Below are 23,801 nucleotides of genomic sequence, written 5' to 3' on the forward strand. Positions count from 1 at the left end.
TTATTTAGTACCATATTTATAATTTTAGTTGAGGAATAAATTTGTCACGCATGTTGATCATTGATGAGGAGATAATTTCGTCACAATAAGATGTAAAGGTGACAAACTTTTTCGTCTTCAAAAGTCATACATGGGTGACGAAATATATTTCGTCACAAATATGTATATATACGTGACGAAATTTTTAGTCACCAAATAACAAAATAAATAAAAACTTTCATATGTAAACTGCAGTAAATTTTGTCACAAAAAAAGTTTATCAGTGATGAATAATTACTTTGTCATAATAACAAATACAAATGACGAAACAAATTCGTCACTAAACTTGTTCCATATTTTATATTTCAATTTAAATTATTATTTCACAAATATCCCTACTCATATCCAATAGCATTTTAAATGTACTAAGAAATTCACTAGCTATTATACACCACTCCACAAAAAAATTCACTAAACAATTTATATTATAAATGAAAATGTATCCATCAAACAAATTTAATAATAATCCATTAAGTATAATAAAAAAAACCATCATAGCAAATTCCAAAATGAACTAACGTGGAGTCAACAAAAAAATAACACTCGATCTTGATTTGCAACTAGAACTAAGTATCAGTTCAAGAAAAAAAAAAATTCAACACTTCATCTTGATTTGCAAGTATGCTTCCAAATGTCATCAAAAATCAATCTGCAAAGAAAATAAACAAGGAAAACATTAATATATTATCAATTACATCTAAACTCATATATAAATAATTTTATTTTATAAACCAATTTAGTAGAAATGCATATAACAATCTAAAACTTTAAAAAGTTGAGGTGATCCTTGATGATAAAGCAAAGCAACACAGGTAATAGAAGATGCCAAATATTAATAATCATTTAATACATAAAGGAAAAAGAAAAGTAAAGAGCAATGGAAAGAGCACATCCCAATAAGATGTAGTAATAAAATACTTTCTTCACTCAAAGTATTATTCATGTGAAAAATATTGTTACAAAAACAATAATTAAAAAAAGGCTTACATGGCCATAAACAACCAGTGGAATGACTCACTTGAACACCTAATACAGAGAACATATAATACAATTAAAGAAAGGGAAAATGAATTAAGAAATTTAAAATTAAAAAAAAAAACCATTTCCCAATCAGCTGGAATAATAAGATAATCAGATTCACAACGAACTTACAAACCTGTGCATGTTCCAGTTATGTTCCAAGCAGAAAATGGGCCAAATTCATTCTCATCTTTTCTGATAGAAAGCCACTACAAGAAGTGATGACAAGGAAAATAAAAAGAACAATCTCAGATTCAATAAAACTTAGCTGCATTATAAGACTGCGTGTTAGCAAAATTTATGTCAAATAGCTAAATTGTCAATAGTCAAATGCAATGTTTAAAAAAATGAATTACAAATTCATATATATATATTGAAAACCAATATTGAAAATAGTCGTAGAATTCTAGAGAACAAACAAGCTCTTGAAAAAAGGGTATGATCTATTTTCCTCCTAAAGTAAAAAGAGTAAAAATGATTATACAATCAAAACTTACTGATACAAACAACCAGAAAAGGAAAAACAAGAAAGAAGAAACCAAAAGCAATTGCCTAAATATGTTAGCTACATGCTCCAACTAAACAACACTAGTTTAGTAGTTCCAAAGTGATAGAAAACAAGTCCATGTATAAGATAGGCTTTTTATAGCTAGACATTGACTCCATTATAAGCCAAGAAAATGGCCATGTTCATTCCTTGATGTAACAGATAGGATTCATATGGGAGACCCTGTAAATACCCGCAAACATGATAATGGTACGATGAATAATAATTTGTTTCATGGTCAATGAGTGCGACATATAGGAAATTTGATTCACAGTTAATCAGTGGTCACATGTGGGAGAAGAATTTAAAGATAATATGGTGGATTGCGATTTTGTTTGCTCCTTAATTACATAGGCAAGTTTAGAAACAAAAGACTCTGGGTGTTCACATGACCATTAATGACAAAATGGTAATAGACATTTGCATTCAAGCAGGAAATTATTAGGGGAAGGTAGAAATCACTCATTATGGTGGGGTTGAGGTCTACCAGACAATTGTGTAACTCTCTAATGATCTTGGTGCATCTAAAGATATTAGGAAAGAAATGGAAGAAGTTCCTTGAACATATAATGTAATTGTCAGAGGACATATAGGGTCAGATTTTGGAATGAACGTAGGCTGCCAGAAGAAAGGGGGCAGGGGTTGCTCTTGAGAGAGAACGTGTTCCAACTCAGAATTCTGCAAGAGGTAACCTCCAAATTTGGAGGTTTTGAGGTCAAGTACTAGTACACACAATTGATTGGAGATTGTAAGTATTTTTTCCTAGTAAAGGGATATCAAATCCAAACTAACAATGTGTTTATGTGTGTCTACGAGATAGACATGTATTCTAAATGTCCAAACTCCACCTAAAAACATCTAAAAATATAATAGGGCATGTCTGAATGGGTGCCCAACACATGTCCAACATGGACATGGAACCTTTTTAGAAGAATCCATATTTCTTAGATTTAGCTAGATTCTTGTACTTGTATAGGATGATAGCATGTGCTTCCCTTGGACTTTCTACATGAGTTGTATCCACTTTTAGCACCTTTTATAAATCTGTCTCTTATTAATAAAAATACATAACCAACAAAAAAAAAAAAAGTTAAGCGTCATCAACATTAAATCCCAGCCAAAACATTTATTGGTACCACGATCAATAAAAGTTCCATCCCATTAGGATAATAACCTGCCTCTCCTCCTATAAACATTATCCCAAAGAGAGAGTCCAAATTTATGTTTATTGGACAGGCACCATACATGTGCATGTGCTACAGTTATTTACGTGTCATACTGGGATGAAAACCGACATAACATAAGCTTTTCAGTACACGCTTGCTACACTAGTTTTGCATTTTTTATTCTCAACAAACTCAAGAGACTACATATTTAATTGATAATTACAATCATAAATCAAATATTTGATAGTCGCCATCATATATCAAACACCAAGAATATGCTTATTCATATTTGGTATACCTAAAACCATACTTGTCAACAAGACGGCTAAGGAAGGATCAGTGTTACTCATGGATGGTCAAAGAATCTCATGTCCCACTGCTTCTAAAAATGTATTTCAAAGGGTTGTGGAAATGAACTACTCTCAGCTACCACAATACATGAAATATGCAATCAAAGCCTGATATGCAAAACTGAATGCACTCTTCAATCAAAAGGGGGGTTCCAAATTGAAGATCCTCATTGAGCTGCTATATAAAAAATCAAGATTCCTAAAAATACAATTGCTAGAGCATCTCATTGTTCTCTCGATTAAAGACCCATGGGGAAGAAATTATAAAAAGTAATTCAGAGTAAAATAGAACATTTAGAGAGAGAAAAAATGCAACACCCATCAATATGAATAGGCAAACCATGTTAACTTCATGATCAGACAAGGTATTAAGAACTATAATGTAATGGTTAATTACAACATCTAATAAAAGTTCACAGTTTTTACAAGAAAAATTGAAAGCATGTAAAGCTATTGTGATCTCCCAAAAAAAATAAAAAATAAAAAAAATAATAATTCTTTACTTTTTGGTCGAGGTCAGAAGAAATTGGAAACCTGATCAATATTGTAGACTATTGTACAAACAAAACTCTTTGGAAATGATATCAGGAAATGAATACCACTAAAAAGAAATAAATAATTGAATTGAAAATGAGATAAAGATGACATAAGTTAAGAACATGAGCATAGCCCATGTTACACCTCTAGCTTTCATTTAGAGAGAGAGATTAACAGTGTGGCATTGCTCTATTCAGTATCCAGAATATTATGGTTTCAGCATTTCATGTATTAACACATCAAACCATAAAACACAACATAAAGTATCCAAGAAACACAAGCATTCTGGTTGAAAAGACAATCAAAATTACCTTAACAAGATCCTTGATGCTGCCATGTCCTTTGATTAGAACACGGCACTCAGCACTTGCCTCTACTCTCTTGAGTGAGTTCCCTCTAGGACCAAGGAGGCGGCCGACAAAATTGAACTTCAACGACAAGTGGGTAACAAGAAGTTAAACATGAAATGCAGTAAACCACACCATGAAAAAGATGCAATGGAATTAGAGAGTAACTCGTACATTAGGATATTGATCAACTGTGATATCCACCCTCATCATTCTCTTCACTATAAGACCAGATGAGCTGCCTTGAGAACCAAGCCTGTTTTGTGCAGATGAGGGCTGCAATAAACCTGACATCTATGTAATAAAAACACAGCCAACGTTAAAAGAACGTAAAAGATAGATACACTTGTAATACTGTTTTGCAAAGCAAGATCTACCAAATTTCCAAAAAACTATCACAAAGAAAAGTACCTTAGAACTGCTGCACATTGAAATTAAGATAACCCACAGAAGTAAATAGGTGCACCTCAACATATATTACCAGCTCTTATGAGTTTTTTTTTTTTTTGGTTAATTTTTTCTTTGCATTCAGATGATAGCATATTTAACTACTGTATCAACAACATAATAAATTAGTCACTTCTTAGAACCAAAAACAAATGAATTGGTCTCTGCCAATAAGTCTCCCCTTGTAATGTACACCACTAAACATCATGTTAATTAAGAAGTCAGCAGTAAGAACAAAAGTCCTCCAATTGTCTCAGCCCTTATAGGTAAATGTCCTTTCCAACATTGTGTTAACTATCTAGTTATGCTGGATTAGGACACTTGATTAAATCTTTGTGTTATTCTTAATGATGTTAGCCTCAAACTAACCGTCATGAAAGACACGGAATTTCAGTACAAGCACTCAAATAGACTAATGAAGTTAGAATGAAATGTTTAAAAAATGAGTCAGGAATGCTTCTGAAAAACAATAAAATTAGATGGAACAAAAGGTTATGTTAATAGTTAGTATCCGTACTTTTGATTGAAACGGTGATGCCCATCTGTTCACATTGGCTCCTCCATTTGAAAATATTCCTCCTAAAGCCAGGGAGCTAGCATGTTCCAACCCACTTTGATCTAAAAATGACGCATTCCCCAACAATGTGGTTACACGCAATATTTCTGCTCCAAAAATGTCAATTTTCAAGAATAAAATGTACCAGTTACATTTGTTAACAAATTAGTCACCAATCTCCACAAAATCGATAGACTACCCTGATTGTTTACTGGGCTAGCCATAATCAATGCTTCCCCCTATGTGACAAACTCAAATCTTTCAAAAAGAATGTACCCTAGTAGAAAATGAGAAAAGAACATGTAGTTAAGCTCTATTCTATTATAACTGAATGGTCTATACTCATTCACAAAAGATTTGACAAACTTAACATAATTATTGATATGTGGAGAAGGGTGCATAAGAAAATACATCTCCAATCAATCAGCTGCTTATTTAAAAAATTCACAATCTTAAACATCTTACAACAAAGTTTGACGCCTTTAAATAAAATATTATTCATGACATATCACTATTCAAATATAAAATGGAGGAGTAAAAGGTTTCAACAGCAAAAGATGAAGATTAGGAAAAAGAACCAAAAAAAAAAAAAAACAGAAAAGAAAAGAAAAATAATTAACTATTTAACAATACAAAGTAATTACAATCCAAATAATACTACTTCACTTGAAGTACCTCTTTTTGCTGAGATAAAAGCATCCAGAAATACAAAACTCGAAACTCACAAAACTGAAGGCCAAAGATTCAGAAATGCAAACAATTTTCTCAACCAGAGAACAAGTTCCAAGAGACCACCAAAAACCCCTCAATTCTACTCTGTAACATTGTAGGAAAATCCTATCATGTAGAGAGGTTAAATAGATAACAAATTTATGGAGTTAGACTAGCACAATCAAGCCGTGTCAGCTAATAAACCTTTGCTAGAAATCTATTGACAATCCTTTTTTTTTCCCTTCTACCTACAACAAATAATTAGTTAAGGTTAACCCCAACCCCCCCTCCCCGAGTAATTATTTTGTCAATATATTATTCAGAAACCTGTTCAATAAGGGAAACCTGTGAAGGCAACGGAAGTCAATCAATGTTGTGAAAACAACCAAGCAAATAAGTTATTGTCAACCTGCTTACCAGGGAGAAACATTAGCAATCAAATCAATCATGTCCCCACCATTCAATCCGAAGAAATCACAACCTTTAAATGCAAAATACAGTCCGAAGAAGTCACATATGGGACACTGCGTGTCTCATTAGATTTGAAAATTAGGGAAAATAGAGATAGAAAAATAGAGAGAGAGGACCCATACCTGAAAATACAAAGCAGAGAAATCAAATAATAAGAGGCATTGATGGAAGAGAACACATGGCACTAAAGGAGACGGGCGGACGGGCTCGGAGATGCGACGTCGGCGGCACCAATGAAGGAGGAGAATGGGCGACGTCGGCGGCAGCGCTGGAGAAAAACACGCTAAAGGAGGACATGGAATGCTAAAGGAAGAGACCTAACTTGTGTTTTGTTTTTGAGAGAGAGAGAGATATGAGAGGAAAACTAATAAACACAAAAAAAAAAAAAAAAAAAAAAGAGTGGAAAACTAATAAACACACAAAGGGGGGGGATATTAATCTATTTTTTTTTCATTATCGCTCAATATGTCAAAATTCTCCCTTTAAAATTAATGACAAAATATTTTTCTCATCAAAGGTCTCAAAATATTAAAAATTATCAGTGAGGAAATGGTCTTAAAATATTTAAAATCAAGTTTCTCAAAAAAAAAAATTAAAAATATTGATGACGAAAATATATTCCTCACTAATAATTTTATAATTGGTGACAAATTCTTTTCTAACCAAAAGTCTCAAAATTTTGGCGCCACCCAAAACAATAAGAGGCAAAACCTTTGGTGACGAAATTTAATTTTTCCTCACCTAAAAAAAATATTTATTGATGAAAATAAATTTTGTCACCAATTATTTTTACGTTTTTATTATATGTGACAAAATTTTATAGTTTGTCACGGATTATTTTTTTTTAGTGACGAAATTTTTTTTTTTTTTTACTACTTTTCATCACCATAAGTTACTTAGAGAGCTAATTAACTTGTGTTCTGTTTTGAGAGAGAGAGAGGGGGGAGAACAGGAAAACTGATAAACAAAAAAAAAAAAGAGGGAAAGTTAATAGTCTATTTTTTTTTCATTACCGCCCAATATGTCAAAATTTTCCCTACAAAATTAGTGACAAAATAATTTTCTCACTAAAAAGTCTCAAAATATTAAAAATTATTAATGACAAAAATATATTTCTCACCAAATGGTCTTAAAATATTTAAAATCAAGTTTCTTAAAAAATATATATATAAAATTATTGGTGATGAAAATATATTTCTCACCAAGCGAAGAAGATGTGGCGGTTACCGGCAAGGCTACTAGTGGCGGCGACGATCGGCAAGGCTAATAGAGGCAACGATGGCGATCGGCGTGGTGGAGGAGCAAGGGGTAAGACAAATTAATACCCTATTTTGAGAGAGAGAGAGAGAGAGAGAGAGAGATAGATAGAGATGATAAACAGAAAAGGGGTAAAAAAAATTAATACCCTTTTTTTTTTTTATTGCCGCTCAATATATCAAAAATTTCCCACTAAAATTGGTGACAATATTATTTCCTCACCAAAAGATATCAAAAATATTAAAACGTTTTGGTGACGAAAATATATTCCTCACAAATAATTTTATAATTAGTGACAAATTTTTTTCTTACCAAAAGTCCCAAAATTTTGGCGCCACCAAAAAAAAAAAGCGGGAAATTTTTTGTTGACGAAACTTAATTTTTCCTCACGTAAAATGAAGTATTTATTGACGAAAATAAATTTTGTCACCTACCATTTTCATTTTTTTATTATATGTGACAAAATTTATAAATTCCTCACGAATTATTTTTATTTAGTGACGAATTTTATTTTCTTCACTAGTTTTCGTCACCGTAGGTTACTTTTGTTGTAGTGTAGTGAGAAAAATAAAAAGAAAAGATGAGGGAATGTGGGATCATGAGATCATAGAAGGATGCGTGAGAAAAAGAAAAAGTAAGAGAGAGAGGCGGAAAAATAGAAAATGTACATGTAGGATATTTTTTTCAAAAATATATCTCAGCTGTTTTAAAATTTGAATAGATCTCGGTCGTCAAAATGTCCTAGTAGGATAAATGTGTATAGGACAAATTCAAAAACCATCATGTTTTATTATATAGATGTTCATAAATGAGATAATAGACAATATGATAGCAAATCACGGTAAATAATACTTTATTTTGATTTTTTTTTCAATTTGACCCTTTATTTTAAAATTTTTTCTAAATTTACTTCAAAAACTAACTTATATCCAAAATTAAACAGAAAATGACACATTGGCAGTCATGTAATGTGGGGACATACTTTTAGGGTGGTCCTCATGTGGCCGAGGATGTTGGCCGAGGTGCCACATGAATGGACCATGTTACCAAGATATGATGCGATTATAATACGAGATATTCGGATAGAGGACAAAAGTCCTAAATGATGTTAAACTACTTATTTGGGTAAGGTTGGACTCTTAAGAGAATTGATCTAAATCTAAATAAGTGGAGTCTTAGGTAAGTAATAACTTTATAAAGGATAGAGTCCTATGAAGTGATATCCTTCGAGAGGACGAGAGCATTACTGACTATAAAAGTAAGGCACCCCCGTGGTTCTAAGTTACGCTTTAATTGAAAGTTGTTCAACTTATGCCGATATCTTTGTGAGATAAATTGACTGACTTGATTGTCGGAGTATCCTAGGGTGGATGAACCACCGCGATATTTTTTGTCTTCTTGTGTGCAGGTGTTTGGCTTAATCTGTTCTTCCATGTGTTCTCCAACTGAGTTCTCTAGATCTCGGCAGTGAAATCTATTTGGTTGTGAGTTCAAAAATCGACACCCACAATTCGGTGTCATCTGTGAGAACTTAGTAAGGAGATCAAATTGAAGATGATATAACCAATGAGAAGGTGACACGTCATAATGTTGGTATGACGGTTGAGTTTGTTTTGCGATAATAGATTTCGAATCTTGATGTTTTTGAACTAGCGAGTCACGATCTCGATTGAGATGTTGATCTTGGATGAGAAAGAATATTTTAGTTCTTGGTTTTTGCCGAGTGGGACACATGCAAGTCCTTGTTTCTTAACGCCGACAAGTAATGATCTTGATCGAAGAGCATCTTCCAGCATATTTAGTCGACATGTTGGGAGGTCAGACGACATAGGTTCCATTGTCTCAGGTTACTGACATAATAGAACTTAGGGGCAATTGTAGGGATATATCCTTAGGGTTGTCTGCGTGGCTGAAGTTGTTGGCCGAGATGCTACGTGGATAGACCATGTTACTGTAATATGATGTGATTATATCAAAATCTGAGATATTCGGATAGAGGACAAGAGTCTTAGGTGATGTTAGACTACTTATTGGGGTAAGGTTGGACTCTTAAGAGAGTTAATCCAAATCTAAATAAGTAGAACCTTGGATAAGTGATATCCTTGTAAAAGATAGAGTCATATGAAGTGATATCCTTCTAGAGAATGAAGGCACTGCTGACTATAAAAGTAAGGCACCTTTGTAGGTCTAAGGTATGCTTTAATTGAGAGTTGTTCTACTTGTGTCGATATCTTTGTGAGATAAGTTGACTGACTTCATCATAAGGGTGTCTCCGGGTGGACGAGCCACCATAGTATTTCTTGTCTTCTTGTATGCAGATGCTCTCCAGCTAAGTTCTCTAAATCTCAGCAATGAGATCTATTTGATTGTGAGGTCGAAAGTTAACACCCACATGTGGCATACAAATATTTTATATATATAACTCACACTTCTAACACAAACTCAAAATTTAATATAATAATATATTTTTTATGTCAAATAACAGTTAAACATGATATTTTTTGTTTAATTTTAAATATAAATTAACTTTACGAGTAAATTTAAAAATAAAAAAATAATTTAAAAAAAAAAACTCGCAACGAAAGATTAAAGTTAAAACAAAAAATTCTTCACTAACTAAAGTGAAAAAATAAACACATATAAAAGAGGAGAAGTGTAACTTACACTAGCAAATAATTTTGACATTATCAAATTCGAAGGATTATGTGTCAGCAATGAGTCGCGAAGTGCACGCTTATTGACGAGTTCCAATCTTCAAGGAAAAAAATAATAATAATAATTTATTGACGAGCAATAGAAGTAAACTTCTCTCGTTCTAAAAAAAAATGCAGAAGTAAACTTTTCAGACTTTTGGAAACTTCATCGACTTTGTAATTTTTTTTTTCATTTATTTAAAACATTTATCTGTATGTGAACAAAACAGCCTTATCTCTTTAGTTTTAATTATAATTTTGAACAAAAAAAAAATTATGTGACAATTTATTAGGTTTTTATTCTTGGCAATCCCGTTTGACAAAACTCCTTTAAGTTGTATTTGTTTTCATACTTTTTATTACAGTGAGGCGATGAGTGTTTAGATGTGAATCCAACCCAAATTGTGCCTTGCAGAGAAGTTTGTGATGTTAATACTTTCAAGATTACCACTTCGCTGATTATGACGGGGGTCGAGCTACCTGATCAGCTTACAGCCGAAGCAAAATGCAAAAATGCATTCAAAATTGCCTATCCGCTCAAGCGTCCGTTTCCCCGCTCGAGCGGAGAATGCTAAGTTCCAGAAGTTTGGTGAGCCTGCAAAAATACTGTGATCCGTGTTTTCACGCTCGAGCGTCGAAATCCCCGCTCGAGCGTACATCCTGGTTTGGAACACGTCATATAGTGTCTCCGCTTGGGCGTCTATTTCCCCGCTCGAGCGTACACCCTAGTGCGGAACACTTCATATAGTGTCCCCGCTCGAGTGTCAATTCCCACGCTCAAGCGGACCTCGCGATTTCAGATTTTATAAATTCGCAACGTGCTCCAAATCTATGATAACTTCTCCAGATCTTCTTCTTGGATTCTAGGGTTTATATCTGGGGATATTTTGCTAGTTTTCTTTGATGTTTTGATTGAGTATTAAACTCATGGTTTAAAGAGTATACATCAAAGGATTATTTGTTTGTTCTACACAAAAGAGAGAGTTGTTCTTCGGTGGATTCTAAAGAATTCGAGCCTGAAGCTTTGGTGGATTCCGGAGTGGCTCATCGTCAAGACAATTCCGAGGTGAAGACGGGGTTGGAAGAGGCACATAGAGGTTGGTTTAATTCGGGCGTGGATTCGCTAGGTAATTGAGAGTATACCTGTGTAATTCCTTTATATCTTCTTTGTGGAATGTTTTGTGGCTGTTGCCCGTGATTTTTTTTATCACAATTGGAGGTGTCCAATTGTGGTTTTTTCACGTAAAATCGTTATGTCGATTTGTCTTGATTGTTTGATTGGGATTGTTATATACTGCTTAAAATTGATACATAATCACAAATCAACACCTAGAAGATTTCTAGATTTTTCACAATTTATTTAACCAAACAAGTATAACTTTTTTCATGTATCTTATGAAAAGTTATACCAAATAGATTTACAACTTATTGTAATTCTTTTAAACTAATCATCTAAAAGGTCATAATCATTAAAAATAATTTATAAATGAAAAAATGATACCAAATAGCCAATATTTTTCATATTTGTTATTCCAATATACAAAAATGATATACTATCCTTGAAATTGAGAATAGCTAGGGGAGTCTGGATTGTTTGGAACTAGCCTCTCAACTCTTTGGACAAATTACATTCGTAGTTTATAGTTTATTCAATTGTATCAATTTTATTCTTAAGTTTTTTAAATTATATTAATATACTTTAAAAATTGAATTGAACTCAATGACCAAAATAAATCAATTCACTCTCTTAAAAATGATTTACGGTTTGATGTCTAATTTAAATGATTTGTTCTCTTTTGAATGGATCATTTTGCCTTTTATTTATGTCTTATTTCTTAATTAATATTATCAATTAGATTACATTGACACAATGTAAAAAATTAAAGAGCAAAATTAATACAATTGAAATTGTAACAACCAAATTGACAAAAGAAATAAAATAAGATGACTTGTATAATTTGCCTTACTTGTAAAGGGTGTATACCTTTGCATTTTATGCTAAATCTTACTCAGCTCTCTCATTTTCAATTGTAACCTTACACTTTTAATTAAGTGGCAAGGTGATCTTTTCATTAATTTATAATTGAATTGGCTAACAGACGTTATCATATCGTGTGCCTATCACATGAGCATTTTTTTAAGGCAAAAATGTGAAAAAAAAAAAAAAAGTTTTTTTTTCTTATTATCTATTTCTTCGCTATATTTCTCTTTGTACAATATTTTCTAGAACAATACTATAGACCACTAATTTGCCATCACTAATTCCACCACTAGTGAGGTGGCAATTGAAAAAAAAAAAAAAAAAGGCACAAACACGCTGTAGCAGTGAGTGGGACCCACTGCCACATCATTAGAGCCACCACTAATTAGTGTTTTAAAGCATACTTTAGACCACTAATTTGTCATTACTAATTCCACCACTAGTGAGGCGACAATTGAAAAAAAAAAAAAAAAAAAAAAAAAAAAAAAAAAAAAGCACAAACGCGCTGTAATAGTAGATGAAACCCACTGTCACATCATTAGAGTCACCTCTAATTAGTGGTCTAAAGCATTTCTCTATTTTTTAAACCCACAATCAACGACCACCACTTACCTGCCCTTGGCCCACCAACCAAGGCCACCACACGACATTTTCTAATCACCCTACCTTAAATTCTCTCTCACATTCTCTTGTATGTGCCCCTGTTGTCTTCCTCCTACCTCTTTCTCCAAAGAGATGGGAAGAAGAAAAGCAAATGGAGTGGGTTTGCAGTGGAATGGGCATAGCAATAATGGTAGGCAGATAGGAATGAGAGAGAGGGTTGCGGTGAAGGAGGTGGTAATGTTTGTGGCCCATAGCATTGTGGAGTAAATGGTTTTTATGCGGTGATGTTTTACCGAAACCAATTGAGGGGTGCGGTTGGCCATGGGTGTTGGAAAGGGTTAGGTTGTGAATGGTGGGAAGCGGTGTGGGTGGTGTTAAAATGTAAGGAGTTGGTGGGAAAAGGATAGGGTGGTGAGACATGGGTGAACAGTGGTCACGGATGGTGGGAAGAGGTGGGTAGTGATGGCAGGTATAGAAAATATATTAGAGAGAAAACAGAGAGAGAAAATAGGGTGAAGAAATAGAGAAGAAGAAGAAGAAGAAGAAAACTGTATTTTTGTCCCAAAAAATATCTAATGTAGGGTTAAATGGCAATTTTTGTTAATAAATTTAACACCAGACTAACAGAATAACCACATTGTAATTTGACCCAAAAGTTAAGAAGTTGATTGTTATAATTGAGAGATAAGGGACTAAAATGAAATTTGGTGTAAACGTTAGAGTGCAAAGTGTAATTTATCCTTAATAAAAAAAATTGGAGGTGTAAGAAATAAAGCTATTATTTTAGTCTAAATTTTATTTTGATGGGAAAATTTTTTTAAAAAAAAGGGGGGGGAGGGTTGAACCTTATAACAAAATAAATAATGATTTTTTGATTTTGTAAATTTAAACTCTGATTTTGTATTTGTTTTCAATTTAAATCATTCGTCTATTTTCATATTTCTTAATCACATAACAACTGGTCTCCTCCATAAATCGATTGTTGAGTTAAAATAACAGAGCCTATGACGTAAGCAACATTTTTTTTTAGAAATACCTATATTAACAAATCCGAATTTAGCACACTTTAGTTTTTTCACATTAATTCCTTATTCCCAATTTTCTTTCAACTAATACAACCACTTTGCCTAATCATCAGACCACTCTCTCCCGCTCTCAATCAACACCACCACCATTATTATCTATAAGCATTTGGTGTGTCGCCAAGAAGGGTTGGAAAATATTATGGTGGTGCATAGAGAGGGATTTAGTGAATGGTGGATGAAAATAAGGGTGTGCGATAATTTTATTTTGGTATTATGGATATTTGAATAATTTTTTTTTTACATTATGTCAGTTGAAGAAGAATTTTCAATAAAAAAGTATTTTTTTACCGATCAAAAAAAAAAATTCAAAATGTAAAGAAGAATTTTATTTTTAACAAATTTTGAAGAGTGTATTTATAATTTATCCAAAATAATAACAATTGCAGTGACTTTCATACCTTGTCGCACAAGTAGTTGATAGGACTTGATTATAATTAATTTGGAGAGAAAAAATGATAATATTTGACTTGACCTGAGAGCGTCGCAATGGTTCCCAACAATCCACATAATTTCAGAGTAAAATACTGTAATTGAAGAAAATGAAACAAACTCTAATGTGATATACCCGTTGAAATTGAGATTCTCCTCATTATATGATTATAAAATAAAATTTAAAAAAAATGCCCACATCATAGCTCTCACATGAATAAAAAAAGTCATACTGTGCAAATTAACAAATTTTATGAATTTTTTACTCATTTTTATAACATTTAATCGAGTTATGTTTTGAAATTGAGGCTGTGTAATGGAGTTTCAGCTGATGCTACTGCGGTGGCAGTCTTCAAGAACACCTGGGTATTTTTCCAAGTAGATTAAGGCCTGTTTGGTTTGATTTTTAGATTCAGAAAATTTTTCTAAAAATTTATAATATAATTTGGTGAAAAAAATGAAATATATATAGTTTTATCTTTTTTGGAGGCAAAAGTAAATTTTAAAAATTATTTTCTTAGTGTATATTTTTATCAAATTAGTTTCTATTTTTTTTTTAAAAAAAAATAGAAAATTGTTTCTTGATCTAGTGTGACAGTTGCCTCAAATAACAGACTCAACGCATTAGGAAAAATATCCAAGTGCAGTTTTACTCTAGAATGTATTACATTTTGCAGAAAATCCTTCTTCTTTTTTTTTCTTAATGAAAAGTATCTCAATTCTTGATTTAAGGAGGGTATAATAAAATGATTACAAAGAATTAGTCATCACTACTGTTGAGGGTATAAATAGTTTAAATTTTTAGGGGAATTACTGGTCAATAATTTAATATGGTATTAAAATAAATACCCGATTCTAAGTGTTTACAAAACTTCACCGTTAACCTAATAATTATAAATTTCACGTGTCACGCATGCTTATGAAGGAGAGACTGACCACACATTTGTTACCATTATTTCAAATGACATTGCAAATAGATATTCATACACTACAAGAAAAAGCATTTTTGCCGACCACTTTTAGCTACCAAAACTAATTTAGTCGCCAAAAGTCACGGAATTAGCTACCAAAAATAATATTAGTCGGCAAAAGTCAACTTTTTAGCTACCAATTTTTTTTAGTAGGGGAATGTTGATTATTGGCTACTAAAAAAAATTTAGTAGCTAAAGATATTACAATTGGCGACTAAAACAATTTTTAGTAGCTAAACATATGACAATTGGCTACTAAATAAAAATTTAGTAGCCGTAGAGGTACCTTTAGCTACTAAATTGTTTGGTAGCTGAATGAAAATAAAAAAATTAATTTTTAATCTTTGCCGACCAAAATTTTGGTCGCCAAATGTTAACTTTCGGCGACAAAATTGCTTTTGGTCGCCAAAGACCTACCTTTAGCTACTAAACTATTTGGTAGCCGAATGAAAATAAAAAAATTAATTTTTAATCTTTGCCGACCAAGATTTTGGTCGCCAAATGGTAACTTTCGGCGACAAAATTGCTTTTGGTCGCCAAAGACCTACCTTTGGCTACTAAACTATTTGGTAGCCGAATGAAAATAAAAAAATTAATTTTTAATCTTTGCCGACCAAGATTTTGGTCGCCAAATGTTAACTTTCGGCGACAAAATTCCTTGTAGTCGCCAAAGACCTACTTTTGGCTACTACATTTTTTGGTAGCCGAATGAAAATAAAAAAATTAACAAAATAGTTGTTTTATTTTATTAATAACAATACCATTAGTCTCCACTTGAAAATTTGACTAAACAAAATAGTTATTTTTATTTTTGTTTTTATTTTTATTTTTAGGTTGTACACCCACCATCCAAAATTATTAATATCTTATTTTATTTTTTATTATCTCAAAATATTAATTTTAAAAAAATTAATTATTAAAATAATATGAACTTCTTATTTTGTCCTTTTTTTAAATCCATTAATAATACAAAAAGTACAATTATGACAATTGATATTTCTACAAAAATATACTATCAAAAGGTAATTTTGAAAAATTAATATTTTTAAAATGTAATAATTGTATTATAAAAAGAAATTAAATTCTGAAAATAGACTATTATTTTTAGGTGGAAGAAGTTGTCGGCTTTCATTTGATGGGTTGAACACATCTTTTAATAATTGGGCCCTCACGCGAAAGGTATGCTAAAATGGGCAACTTGTTATTGGCTGTTTGTCGATAGTTTTACATTGCAAAAATTTAAAGGCATAGTTACAGGTCAATCTGATGAATTTAATTTTTAATAATAAATTTATTATTTTTAAAAAGTACAATTAAACTATTTATACTTTTTACATCATCATATTTCAATAACACTAATAAATTAAGAATAAATCAAAATTCACAAATAAAAGAAAAAATATCCCAATTATTTATCATTTTAATAAATTTTTCAATATTATTACCAGTACTAATGAAATAATCATTTTACAGATACAAAACATATATTTAAAAAGTTTTAAAAAAATTTCATTATCAAAACGAGGGGTAAGTGTGTAAAAAAAATTCACTCATGACTTATGAGTAAATAAATCTGATTTGTAAGATTTTTTTTTAATTTTATACTTTCTAAATATTTCTAAATTTTGTAAATTTTTTTTCACAAACTGTGTCATAAAACTCCAATAAAGTAAAAAGTATAAACAATAAATAAAATTAAAAAATATTAATTTAACAAGCCTGATCTATTTTTCATTGACTCGAAAAAAATTAGCAGCAAATATTCGCTCTATTTCTCTCTCTTTTTGTCTATCTCTCGCTCATCTTTTGTTTCTCTCTCTTTTTCTATCTCTTCATCTCTCTCTCTCTCTCTCTATCTCTTTTTCTGTCTATCTCTCTCTCCCTGTCTCTCTCTCACTCATCACTCTTCTCTATCTCTCTCTGTCTACTTGTCTATTTGTCTATTTCTCTCTTACTATGTTCGTCTTGCTCACTCTCTTACTCTCATCTTCTCTATTTATCGAGCTCCTTCTCGATTTATCGATTCACTATAAGAAAATACACTTTTAGCAACCACTTTGTCTATCTCTCTCTCTCTCGCTCATCACTCTATCTCTCTCTCTATCTCTCTTCTTTATCTGTCTCTCACAAAATTAAAATATTTTTAAAATATTTAAATATTTAAAATATTTAAAATATTGATTTGAATTAAGTTTTGAAAAGAGTTTTGAATTATCTGTCTTCTTTATTTATTGAGCTCCCTTTCGATTTATCAATCCACTACAAAAAAATGCACTTTTAGCGACCACTTTGTCTCTTTCTCGCTCATCACTCAGTCTCTTTCTCTGTCTCTCTATCTCTTTTCTCTATTCGTCTCTTACTCATCTCTCTCTCTCACTACCCATCTTCTCTACCACATTTACCACTACTGCAAATGCCATTCAACTACCATCACTCTTATTTTTCTCTCTTTCACTCATCACTCTTCTTTCTTTGTCTGCATGTCTATCTGTCTGTGTGTCTTTCGTTCATCTTTCTTCTCTTTATCTCTCATTTGTCTTCTCTCTATGTCTCTATTTTTCTGTTCTCTCTCTCGTTCATCTCTTTTCGTTCTCTTTCTATATATCTCTCTCATCGCTTGTTTCTCTCTATTTTTCTATATGTCTCTCTCTATCTCTTTCTCTGTCTGTCTTTCTGCCTGTCTCTCTCTATATCTCTTTCTCTCTTTATCTCTCTCTCACTTATCACTCTTCTCTCTTTGTTTCTCTCTCTATGTCTGTTTGTTTGTCTCTCACTCTTCTCTCTCTCTCTCTTTCTTTCTATGTGTCTATCTGTCTGTTTATCTCTCTCTCCCATTGTGTTCACATTGCTCACTCTCTCTCTCATCTCTGTGTCTCTCTGTGTCTCTCACTCATCTATCTCTTCTATCATCTCTTTTCTCTCTCTGTCTCTTTCGCTCATCTCTCTTCTCTTTATCTCTCTCGCTCATCTCTCTTCTCTCTATCTCTGTGTGTCTCTGTCTATCACTCTCTTCCTCATCTCTGTGTCTCTCTGTCTATCACTCTCTCTCACCACCCATCTCTTCTATCACCTTCACCACTACTGCAAACACCAGTCCACCACTACTATTACTTCTATTGTCACTACTTCACCTCTACGACTACCATTACTACTACTATCGCCACCATCTCTTCCTATTTTTTACATATCTTTTCGTGAAAAATTAAAAAAATACCTCAAATAAAATTAATTTTTTTACATTATATTTTAATTAAAAATTATTAAAAAAAATCTACTCCCAAATTTAGCATAAAAATAACTTTTCATCAAATTATACTTTTTGATCACCGGTGTGCTGAAAGCACCGCGCGCCTCTCACGCGAAAATTTGAATTCAGACAGCGCCAAGAAGCCACTGCCCCCATATCACGACCAATCTCTGCCTCACGCCTCTCCCCTTTTCTTATTTTGTCCTTTTTTTAAATCCATTAATAATACAAACAGAACAATTATGACAATTGATATTTCTAAAAAAAATATACTATCAAAAGGTAATTTTGAAAAATTAATATTTTTAAAATGTAATAATTGTATTGTAAAAAGAAATTAAATTCTGAAAATAGACTATTATTTTTAATAATTGTAATAATTGGGCCCTCACGCGAAAGGTATGCTAAAATGGGCAACTTGTTATTGGCTGTTTGTCGATAGTTTTACATTGTAAAAATTTAAAAGCATAGTTACAGGTCAGTTTGATGAATTTAATTTTTAATAATAAATTTATTATTTTTAAAAAGTACAATTAAACTATTTATACTTTTTACATCATCATATTTCAATAACACTAATAAATTAAGAGTAAATCAAAATTCACAAATAAAAGACAAAATATCCCAATTATTTATCATTTTAATAAATTTTTCAATATTATTACCAGTACTAATGAAATAATCATTTTACAGACACGAAACATATATTTAAAAAGTTTTAAAAAAATTTCATTATTAAAACGAGGGCTAAGTGTGTAAAACAAATTCACTCATGACTTATGAGTAAATAAATCTGATTTGTAAGACTTATTTTTAAATTTATACTTTCTAAATATTTCTAAATTTTGTAATTTTTTTTTTCACAAACTGAGTCATAAAACTCCAATAAACTAAAAAGTATAAACAATAAATAAAATTAAAAAATATTAATTTAACAAGCCTGATCTATTTTTCATTGACTCGAAAAAAATTAGCAGCAAATATTCGCTCTATTTCTCTCTCTTTTTGTCTATCTCTCGCTCATCTTTTGTTTCTCTCTTTTTCTCTCTCTATCTCTTTTTCTGTCTATCTCTCTCTCCCTGTCTTTCTCTCACTCATCACTCTTCTCTATCTCTCTCTGTCTACTTGTCTATTTGTCTATTTCTCTCTTACTATGTTCGTCTTGCTCACTCTCTTACTCTCATCTTCTCTATTTATCGAGCTCCTTCTCGATTTATCGATCCACTATAAGAAAATACACTTTTAGCAACCACTTTGTCTATCTCTCTCTCTCTCGCTCATCACTCTATCTCTCTCTCTCTCTCTCTCTCTCTATCTCTCTTCTTTATCTGTCTCTCACCAAATTAAAATATTTTTAAAATATTTAAATATTTAAAATATTTAAAAAATTGATTTGAATTAAGTTTTGAAAAGAGTTTTGAATTATCTGTCTTCTTTATTTATTAAGCTCCCTTTCGATTTATCGATCCACTACAAAAAAATGCACTTTTAGCGACCACTTTGTCTCTTTCTCGCTCATCACTCTGTCTCTTTCTCTGTCTCTCTATCTTTTTTCTCTATTCGTCTCTCACTCATCTCTCTCTCTCACCACCCATCTTCTCTACCACATTTACCACTACTGCAAATGCCATTCAACTACCACCACTCTTATTTTTCTCTCTTTCACTCATCACTCTTCTTTCTCTGTCTGTTTGTCTATCTGTCTGTGTGTCTTTCGTTCATCTTTCTTCTCTTTATCTCTCTCATTTGTCTTCTCTTTATCTCTCTCATTTGTCTTCTCTTTATCTCTCTCATTTTTCTGTTCTCTCTCTATTTTTCGTTCATCTTTCTGCTTGTTTCTCTCTATTTTTCTATATGTCTCTCTCTATCTCTTTCTCTCGCTCATCTCTCTTCTCTCTATCTTTGTGTCTCTCTGTCTATCACTCTCTCCCTCATCTCTGTGTCTCTCTGTCTATCACTCTCTCTTACCACCCATCTCTGCTATCACCTTCACCACTACTGCAAACACCATTCCACCACCACTATTACTTCTACTGTCGCTACTTCACCTCTACGACTACCATTACTACTACTATCGCCACCACTCTATTACCACCACTACTACTACTGCTACTACTACTACCATTACCTCTCTTTCACCCCTGCCACTCTATTTACACTATCGCTACCACAACTTCACCAGTAATCTGTTTTGCCATCGCCATCACCACCACCACCACCATCATCTCTTATCTACGACCTTCACTACTGCTGCCGCTCCTTTTCCTCTACCACAAAAAATTAGTTCATGATATTTAGTAATAAAAAAAAAGGCCGCAGAAAAATATTTTTCATTGACTACAGAAAATTAACTTTTATTTTAGTGAAAAATATTTTTCATTAAAATATATATTACCCCTACTTCTACAAAATAAAAAATAATAATATTTTTTTTCATTAAAATAAAAATGAAACAAATAAATTTTCAATCTTAATAATTAAAAAAAAAAATTAAAAAATTCATTAACTATAAAAATATATATATTTTAACAAAAAATAAATTTATTTAATTATTTTTTATTTTTATTTTTATTTTTCATCCCCGCCCCTAAATTGGTCTTTTCGCTACATTTCACTTTTCGCTACAAAAAGTTTAGTCGGTATTGATTATTCTTTGGCGACCAAATTTAATTTTAGTCGCTGAAGGTAGAAACAATTTTTTTGATTTAGAGGGAACTGAATATTGGCGCCCGCGCCCCTCTTTCAAACAATTTTTTTTTTTTCAGATAACAGGACAAAAATAGTTGCGTTATTTTATTCTTATTCGGTTCAATCTCTTGCTGCTTTCACATTTCATCTATCAATTCCCACATTCCTCCATCAACTCTCTTCATTCCAAACCCTAATTCACTACTTTCGTTATCCATATCATCAATAAACTAAGTCACTGACAATCGTGAATTTTCAAACCCTAATCAACGCAGATTCGATCTTCGAAATTCAATCAGTTTGGTTTGGGGAATTGGAGAGACGATGAGTGCTCAGAAGAAGAGGAATTTTCAGATAGAAGCTTTTAAACATCGGGTCGTGGTGGATCCGAAATACGCAGAGAAGACTTGGAAGATCTTGGAACATGCGATTCAGGAGATATACAATCACAAAATTGGTTGTGTTCTCTCTCTCTCCTTGGGCTCACTGCCTCCATTGCCTTGTTTCAACCACTTGCTCTTCTGGATTTCGAGTGATTCTCTGCCTAAACAGGCGATTGTCATCCTTCATTGGTAAGTCTCTCTCATTCCTTTGCTTTATTTCACTTACGGTTTTAGGCTCTAGTTTTTTGTTTTGTGCGATTGAACCCTATATAGCCATGTTCGGTTTAGTTTTTTCATCTGAGTTCGTGAAATTAAAACTCAAAGTAACGAATATTTTATCGAAGTTAGAAATACTAACCTTACAATTAGGATAGCACAAAAATTCCTCTATCAATTTCTAATGGCTTAATGTCAAATGCTGCTTTGGTGACTAAAATGCAGTGGTACTTTTTCCTTTCTCTTGTGTGAAAATTTGAATATTCTCTTTTGGTTTTTCCATTGTTATTTGTATTTTTCTTATTTAGTTCAAGCTCTTGTGTTGACAGGGAACTAATAAAACTCTTGTATTGCGAGAGATACCTGAAGATGGAGTTCAAAAATTATTGCCTAAGAAGGATTTTTTGGCAGCCTGCGACAAAGCAGTATTTCTTCATGACAGGTAGCTAAAATGCTATTGTTTTTGTCAGATTTAGTGTTGCCAAGTAGGGGGTGATGTTTGTTTTTGTGGTTAATCATTAATATATTCTTCTCATATATCTAACAACTTCAAACATGAGAAATTCGAATTCTATGTTTTTTGGTTTGGAAACTTGGATATATTTTGCTTATTATTATATATTATAGTCTTTTTAAATAACTCTTAATTGAAAATTGAAAGTAATTGGGTTTTGAATTTTACGTTATTTGGTTTGCAATTGGATATATAGCTTAATATTGTATTTTTATATACTCTTTTGCTAATAATTGAAAGTAGTAGCTTCTAAAGTATACAAAGATTCCTAATTGAAAGTGGTCATGTTTATTTTATTTATGTATTCATGATTGGTCAACAATTTCTAAATCATGTTCTCATCAATGGTAAATTGAATCTAAAAGGATGGTATATTAAGCATTTATTAACAAATTTTGGATGATATTTTATTCCAGGGGTTGTCATATTGTTATTATGTTAATAAAGCTTTTATCCCTTGTATTTAAAACATATATATATATATATATATATTAGCATTTTATTGGCACCCCATTATAATAGTTAGCCTCTGCTGTAGTTCAAATTCTTGTTGATTCACTCCTTTGTTTTGCGCTATGTTACATGGACTCGGGTACAGAGTGCGTGTGCATATTTAGAGGTCGGACTCATCAAATCTCAAATTCAAGAGTGCGGACTCGGCAAAAAAGAGTCATAGTTTTATATTTCTAATCTATTATGTGAGATAAAATGATACTATATGTAACATACAATGTCAAAAAAGGTACTTTATAGCAATTACACAACAAAAGATACATATAAGATAGTGTTAAATACGAATATATGAGAAGTGTGCAATGGAAAGTATCGGATGCCACACCCTTGTCTGAGTGTTGAGTGTCCGGAATGGATATTTAATTTATTTTGTAGAGTCTATGTAACATAGGTTTTGTGAAAGATTGACAGATCTAGAATTGGACCAAACCTTTTATGTCAACAATATATTGATCTTTGTGCCAAAATATCTTTTAAGTACACTGTTAAGTATGGACACTATCGTAGAGATGCTATGGTGTTGCTTGATAGGCATTGGAATTGGACATAGACACAGCTTGGACATACTGTCTGACACATGCTCTATTGTAGAAGTTTGAGATGATTCCTTTAATTTTGGACATATCATGGACCCACATTATATGTAAGATTAAATCTTCTTGCTTATGAGCAAGCCATGTGGAGTGCGATTGGTGTTGAGGAAAGATCTTTTGAATAAGCAAGCAACAAGGACTGTAGGTTTGTCAATATTTGCAAACCTTTATTGATTTACGTTTAATGGTATGAGCTCTGCTAACCCCCATCATCTGCGAGGTGTGGGCATGATGCTGTACATGAATTTGATAGGACATAGGCACTTATTAAGTCACATCTTAAAAAAGAGGAATTGGGACATGACAGGGACAGGTATATGTGAAACAATATTCAGTAATATGCTTGCAACAATTGTTGAAGGGTATGTTCTAAGATTTTTTTTTTTGTTTTGTTTATTTATAATATATGTTTTTAAATAAAATAATAAAATTGAATA

General features: G+C 32.0%; 1 protein-coding gene across 1 annotated transcript; it reads right to left on the bottom strand.

The window, feature by feature from the left end:
* Positions 1–493: 493 nt before the first annotated feature.
* On the bottom strand, positions 494–6,507 carry LOC114294324 (KH domain-containing protein At4g26480-like). Its single transcript, XM_082867083.1, has 6 exons — positions 6,314–6,507; positions 4,181–4,300; positions 3,971–4,087; positions 1,196–1,268; positions 1,027–1,065; positions 494–688 (listed from the first exon to the last, which is right to left on the bottom strand). Exons 2-6 carry the CDS (start codon positions 4,298–4,300, stop codon positions 684–686), a joined length of 354 nt encoding a protein of 117 aa, XP_082723209.1. The 5' UTR covers positions 6,314–6,507; the 3' UTR covers positions 494–683.
* Between the last annotated feature and the right edge of the window lie 17,294 nt (positions 6,508–23,801).

The sequence above is a fragment of the Camellia sinensis genome, chromosome 1, assembly GCF_055761805.1.
Source record: "Camellia sinensis isolate YWXY chromosome 1, ASM5576180v1, whole genome shotgun sequence".
NCBI lineage: Eukaryota > Viridiplantae > Streptophyta > Magnoliopsida > Ericales > Theaceae > Camellia > Camellia sinensis.

What these genes read in the sequence shown, in the direction of transcription:
- LOC114294324 (XM_082867083.1), bottom strand. Translation starts at nt 4,300, where the DNA reads ATGTCAGGTTTATTGCAGCCCTCATCTGCACAAAACAGGCTTGGTTCT. An exon ending in CAGTTGATCAATATCCTAAT is followed by an intron (nt 4,088 to 4,180) that starts GTACGAGTTACT and finishes TTGTCGTTGAAG; the next exon opens with TTCAATTTTGTCGGCCGCCT. An exon ending in GCATCAAGGATCTTGTTAAG is followed by an intron (nt 1,269 to 3,970) that starts GTAATTTTGATT and finishes CACTTCTTGTAG; the next exon opens with TGGCTTTCTATCAGAAAAGA.